The following is a 7329-nucleotide window of genomic DNA, read 5'->3' on the forward strand; positions in this document are numbered from 1 at the left end:
ACAGACAGACAGACAGACAGACAGACAGACAGACAGACAGACAGACAGACACACACACACACACACACACACACACACTCACCCTTGCAGAAAGCCCCGGCGTTGTCGATGTTCTGTCTGCACACATCGCACGCTCGTCTCCTCCTGAAGCTCTTGTCTGAGAAAGTGTGGCTCTCCGCTTTGGCCAGCTGCAAAACCACACAAGCGAAAGTGCATTAGTCCAATCTGAGGTGCGTAGGCCGTGTCCCCCCCCCCCCCCACACACACACACACACCCACCCCCTCTTGCTGTCAGTACAGATGTTCTCCAGTTTGATGACGTGCCAGCATGACCACTGATACTCTGAGCTTGGTGTTTTCAGGCGTCCTGCTGTCTTGTTGCTTCTTTTGTGCCAGTCTGTTTCACCTTTGTGTGTATTTTGTTGTGTATTCTCATTGTTTAAGCTTTATTACTTTTATACAGCCCCATACCTTTGAGCAAAATGGAGTGTTGTATTGTTTTGTGTTCATTAAAGCAACATTCTTGCTGGCAATTCACTTTCACCCTTTCTTCTGGCAAAACAGATATTTGCTTTAACTGATGACAATATTGTTTTATTACATGATTTTACCTAGAAGGCACAATTGAAAGTTATTAAAATCTGTATCATCTACCTCCCACTGAACATTTATTTGGTTTTGTTCTCATCCTAGCCTCTGTTTTGGTTTCGCTACAGTGGAGATTTCCACTCACACACAGCGAGGGGGCACAACACTGGGCACTGGGCACAGCTGTGCAAACATAACATTGGCACAGACACACACACACACACACACACACACACACACACACACACACACACACACACACACACACACACACACACACACAGGATCGTTACTGTGGCCAAACACAATCATGCTGGGAAAGCACAATGATATGATGACAACTCTCCTGCTTCAACACAACAGAACCCACAACACAAAGCTGAGTAAAAGTACTTGCCTGACTCATAATCCACAAATTTGACAGACACTCAGTCAAAAAATAGAAGAAGTGTGACGATGTTTATAGAACGCCGTGGCAACAGCCCCCATTCAACCATTCAATCTTTCCCTGAGTGGAGAAGGAGGTGGTGCCTGGAAAGATCAGGAGGATGGTGGCGCGTGTGTGTATGTGTGTGTGTGTGTGTGTGAATGAGGCAATGGGAGAGTTGGAGAGCTCCTAACACCCTACCTGCACACACACACACACACACACACACACACACACACACAGTGGTGTTTCTCTCCCTGTTAAATGGCTCAATGTATTTCTTAAAAAAACATTTCTCAAACTTTTTTTCCAATGCCTGGATTTTCCAAACAGGAGAGGCATTGAATTGAAGTGAGGAGGTTGGAGGTGGAGGTGGAGGTGTTGTGTGTCGGCACGCATGCATGCACGCAGGTTTGGACACACTCGCACAAACACTTCCTGACTGACACAGCCTCACTTCTTCCAGCGTCTTGAACTCTTTGAGTGGACTCATTCACCGAACCGCAAAAGAGAGTAAGCAGTGTGAAAGATTTATGGATGTAAATGTAGAGTGGTGCATTATGCAGCTTCTTATGAGGTTACATAATGTGAACTTAACACACAGCTGATGGGCTTCACTTCACTAACGTCAGCTAGGAAACTCAGCAGAATCAAAGTCTGTGTTTTATTCTTAAAAACTGTTCATGCTTTTTGGACTTTTGCCTCAAGAAATGGTCGACACACACTCGGGAAATCAGTCGGATTTCATTTTGTTCAGTCCTGAAATGAATCCACGTCCTCCCTGGTGCACATTACCCACAATGCATTAGTTACACATGCAGCAAACACATCAGCATCAATGTATTCTCTAAACACAAAGACGCCTTTGCAATTTTTGAACAATCTAATTATGGTAACTGCTATAGGGAGAGTTCATAAGAGGCCATAAAATATAGATAAATATACAACCACACACACACACACAGAGAGACACAGACACGTGCCTGATCAGTGTCTAAGAATTCAGTACGTATCAATACTTATGCTTATCAATACCCACATTACGCTGCATTTATTGACGTCATTGTCATGGTAACGGGATGTCAGGTCAGTGCATTGTCCTCTGCTGTCATGGTGGATGGATCATGTTTATTGTATTTCAACTAAACGGCTTATCTGCTGTATTTATCTTATTTCTAAATATATAATTATATTTGGTTTTTCAGATTTATTCTCCTGCTGTTGCACTTCTTAGTCAATTTAATCGGTATGTTACTGTAAACAAGGTCAATATTAATGTTTTTAAGGGACACGATATTCCGAGCAACTCACTTACCGTATGATTTGCCAAAATCTATTGATTTTCCTGACGATTTTCTGCAGCCAGAGGACAATATAAGACATATTTATAATTAATAATCAAGGTCCTATGCATAATTAATAACCAAGCTCCGTAATAAAATGTCGTCGCGGTTTCTTCGTCTTGTGTTTTAAAACAAGTTTTCACGGCGAGCAAGAAGATGCTGCACGAACCACCGCTGCCCCCTAGTGGGAAAACTGTAGTAATGCAGCTCCGCATTGAAAGAAAGAGGGGAAACCAGGACAGATTTTTGATATCTGAGCAGAAACCTGAGATGAGAGGAAGGAAAGAGCTTCTTCATGTTCTACACTCACACTGACACTGCTTCTGTCATAACAAGATCAATTTTCTTGACCTCAGATAGGAATTTGATCTCAGTTAATAAAGATAATCAGAAATGTTCGTGCACGATGTAAAAAAGCATCATCAGACATTAATTACTTAGGTTTGAGGCCCAGTTTTTTATTTTGTATAGCTGTTTAGCTTGAAACAAAATCCCTTTCTAGTATAAACGGCAGACTGAGGAGTGTAAGCAACAATTGGTTTATGTTTTAAGATTTACTTTGGTTCAGAACACAATCAAAGTTACTTATTTGTGCACATTTCATTGAATGCTTCGTAAAATTTTGTTTAGTTTCTTTTGTGGAATTACCTTTGCACTCCGAAAAAAAGATGTAAAAACGCAGTTTGCACACAATTCTATTCTATATGGGCCAGTCATTACATGTCAGTGTTGTCACAGTGCAGGAAGAGATGGAGAGGAGGAAGTATCACTGAACTGAACTGAACACATGTACTGAATCATCCCCTGAAATCTATAACAGCCCCAGAGAAACAGTGCTGTGGTGAATCCTACAGTCAGCTCTAGTTGATGAGGCACAGAGGTGGTGTGTGTGTGGAGTAATGCTCACAGTGATAGTTTGTTATGAATTGCGTTATACTGCATTGCTTCACATTGTCTTCTCCCCACATCTGTAATCTATGGTTCAATTATCACCTGTCTAACATCATTTCCTGACAAATTAAACAAACATAAGCTCCCCAAAGTTTTACTACTGGGAATACTGGATTGCAAAAGACCATCCAGTTGTTAATGATTTCATATGCACACTATTAAGTACCTCTGACTACGGACTGAGTGGACATTCACCCCCCCAGAGGCTCTGCACTGCTGTCAGCCGGGCTGCAGGCTTGCATGGCGGCACTGAAGCACCCCACCCCATCTGTATTCTCCGAGCCAAAGCGGATCTCATTCTCCAGGCATCTGTGTTCCGCCGCAGAGGCCGAAGTGCTTCCACTTCTCACAGTGAAGAGGAGCGCGTCCAGCAGAGCAGAGGGAAGCCTTTCCTTTATGAATGTGTCGTTTCATGAGAGGAGAGCAGCAACGTGCATCTAAAGGCCGTAACTACTAAACAATTCAGTCATTTTTCCTTTTCTGTCATGCGTTCTCTACAGCTACATTATGAAATAAAGCAACTTATTGAACACACAAACATAGAAGTTGAACACACACACACACACACGCAGTAAGGGGATATGCAGCACAGTGCCACACCTCCTTGGCACTAAATGCCTCTGTCTGCGTGAGTGTTTTCTCAGTGGCAGCTTGATGGTGATGACACCGCCGAGAACAGGAGCTGCAACTTCTAGCTTTAGGTAACACACACACACACACACACACACACACACACACACACACACACACACACACACACACACACACACAACACACACACACACACACACATTCTTGAAAGGAAGGGACGGGAGCAGGTGGCACGCCAGGGGTGTACTCGGGTTTTGGCAGGGTATTTATAACAGCGGCCCTGCACGAGAAGGCCCCGTCACCTTTAAACTGTCATGCTGAAAATGCTGAAAATAGGTGCAGGAATAAATTATGAGTGTGTGTGAGTGTGTGTGTGTGTGTGTGTGCGTGCGTGCAAAGAGTAGGAAGTAATCAATATTTCTAAGGAGGAAATTTTTGCTTCCACTTACCAAAATTAAAATGCACTTTGAAGCACATTGTGAAATAGGAAAATGTCAGAATAAAAACTCAGTAATGCACCGAGCAAAGTGGACAAATTAAGCAGTGTCAGAAAATAACACCAGTGCATATGATTGATTGATAACTTTACAAAAATTAGAACAATTAATCTTAACTATTTTTTTCACATGGATAAATTAATTTCCTTTGAAATATAATTCGTAATTCAACACAAAACCATTCATTCATTGATTAGAATGATGGTGGTTTATACTGCACATCACAGGCAGTTTCAGAGCCTTTATGGTTTCAAGGGGGAACAATGTAGAATATAGTGATGATTTTTCCTTTTGTGCTGGGTATTTCCTTCACTGTGTATGTGTGTGTGTGTGTGTGTGTGTGTGTGTGTGTGTGTGTGTGTCCTTGGGTGAGAACGTGAGCGAGAAACAGACACTAGAAACAACAGAAAAGAACTCCTGCGTGTATTACGCAGTTCATTCCTCTCCGCTGCAGAGTCCACCCATTCAGTAGGGACTATGGGCTCATAATTTGGCAAAGTCAAGACACACACACACACACACACACACACACACACACACACACACAGAAACCAATACACACAAGGCTTTAAGGGATTTGAAGCCACACGTGATTGGAGTATTGTTTTTGTTCCCTCGTCCATTAACGACACAGACATCACACACACTCCACACACACTCACGCTCTCACATTCAGCTGCATTCCTGAATCTAAATAGATTTTTATAATGTAATAAAATAATGCTGCGTGTGTCTGTGTGTATGTGTGTGTGTGCGAATGTGTGTGTGTGTGTGTGTGTGTGTGTGTGTGTATCCTCCTCCTCTAACACACAGCCTGCGGTCATGACTTTGCTGTGATTTGTGAGCAGTGACTCTCTGGTGTGCCGCCTTGAATCTAAACCGACCAACACTTCTTTTTATCTTATTTTAGACTCCATAACGTCCTCCTCAGTATTTTCCACATGTAGACATCCGGCTCCTAAATCCGTACATGTGCTGTTCCTAAATCGAGTAAGCAGACAGGCGGACGGCGGGTCGAAACCGGACAGTAAGGCACACCACTTCCTCTTGAACCTTGACCCCCCGGGGACATGATTAACACAGATCAAGTTAATTCACTCGGCTGTGTCTCTCTGTCTGTTCTGTTTCCATTTCTGGTTGCCCCTCATTCCTCTGCACAGCAGGAGCCTCATCACAGTCACTGGATGATATTTACTCAGTGTTTTGGTTTGTTGGCATTGGCTCATTTCTGTCTGACCAGTACACATAACACATTAACAGATACTTGAGGTTTTAAATATAAACAATGACATCATGCTGACATAAATGGACCAATAGAATATCATCATAAATTGTCAGCAATAAAAAAGCAGCTGAAGTTCATCTAAAAGAGCAAAATTCCTGCTTTGTTAGCGCTGTGTTGTTTTTCTATCACTCAGGATACACACACACACACTCATACACACACACACACACACTTCCGTGCTGACTTGGCCCGTCACTTTGTGCCCAGCTGCTGATGCAGGTTGAAACGGGACCTGCAGAACACATGTTGAGCTGTCGCCATGCAGGCATTCGCGGCATGTTTCTGTTCTGTCTGCGCGCTGACAAAAATACAGACGAGAGGTTCGGATTCTATGAGGAGCAGAGTTTCCTCTTCAAACACACCAATGCACCACAAAGCAAAGTTCAGCTTCTCCTGTGAAGACTTCCAGCACATCCAAAAGTATGTGATGCAATCAGACTGACTGGTTTTTAGTGACTGACAGTGTCGACATTCTCTCTGTAAGCATCACTCAAGTTTTCTCCACTTACCTCAGCGAGTTGCAGGAGTTCCAGATGTACCTGTGGCTCAGCCTTCTGGAGGATCTCCTCTGCAGCTCCTGCAGCTCCAGGCTTCTTCATCCTCTGGATTCCCGCGCTGTGGATGCAGCCCATACTTCCAGCAGGCAGACCCCTCGTCTCTTCTGAATGAGTAACTTTGCCCGTCTTCTTACCCAGATCTTCCCTGCTTTCCTGCAGAATGCAACCTCCTCCTTGTCCAAATCCTTCTTCAGCTCCTCATACTTTGAAGGACCCTCTTATGTGTGTGTGTGTCTCTGTGTGTGCGTGTGTGACAGCCAGCTTGCTGCTCTCCAACATGTCCTTTCTTCTTCCCCGGTGGCTCCTCTCACACCTCCTCGCCCTTCTCTCCCTGACAGCCCGTCCTGCCTTGAGAAGCAGATGTCTCTCTCGCTCTCTCGCCCCTCTCCGCTTACACCGTCCACTTTCCTTACCTCCTTCCACCCCCCCACTCTCCTCCTCTTACACTCTTCCCTGTCCCCGACTCTCCTCACTGTGGAAGCATGCAGGCTTACACTCACCACCTCGCTCTCTCCCCTCCTCCTTCCCTCGTACACTTGCCAATACCTCCTTCTCTTCGCCTCTGCAGACCCTCAAGTCCTTCTCTCTCTCTCTCTCTCTCCAACACACACACTTCACTTACAGACCTTCCACTCTTCTGCTCCCTCTCTCTCTCTCTCTGTGGGGGAGAGAGGGGGCGGGTGGTGAGGGGAGGGCAGCTGTTTTGGCTTGTTGATGTCAGGCCCTTCCCCTCCCGCTTGGCTTCACCGCGACCTTTCTCGCTCTTCTTCCTCACTGGGGAGTGATTAGATAGTGGCTCCTTTCAAAAATGCGTCATCCCTCCTGGACTAACTAAGGAGGGAACTCAAGCCTGATGGAGCTGATTCCATATCTCCCCTCCTGCTCCAGATTTGTAATCAACAACTGGAGCAAACTTCATCTTCTCTGCTTCCTCTGCACTCCTCAGAGTTCACTTTCACAGTTTTTGGTGGCTCAGATGTTCTCAACCAGGCTGCAGGCACATGACAGCGACAACGTCATCGCTCATTTGTCCTCTTTAGTTTGCAGCTGAAATGGAAACAATGATAGTCTCTGTGTTTAAAAATCTGAG

The 7329-nt window shown here is 44.7% G+C and overlaps 1 protein-coding gene across 1 annotated transcript in view; it reads right to left on the reverse strand.

The window, feature by feature from the left end:
- Positions 1-6623, reverse strand: part of LOC142991189 (tensin-2-like) — a 23748-nt gene extending 17125 nt beyond the window's left edge. The window contains exons 1-2 of the mRNA XM_076141226.1: positions 6192-6623; positions 83-188 (exon numbers count right to left, since the gene is read on the reverse strand). Coding sequence (XP_075997341.1) covers positions 83-188; positions 6192-6314 — 229 coding nt within the window. The 5' untranslated portion in view covers positions 6315-6623. The remainder of the gene's footprint in view (positions 1-82; positions 189-6191) is intronic.
- Positions 6624-7329: the final 706 nt, after the last annotated feature.

Source organism: Genypterus blacodes, unplaced genomic scaffold, assembly GCF_046128005.1.
Source record: "Genypterus blacodes isolate CSIRO-AG114 ecotype Tasmania unplaced genomic scaffold, CSIRO-AGI_Gbla_v1 ptg000017l_1, whole genome shotgun sequence".
In the NCBI taxonomy this organism is placed as follows: Eukaryota; Metazoa; Chordata; class Actinopteri; order Ophidiiformes; family Ophidiidae; genus Genypterus; species Genypterus blacodes.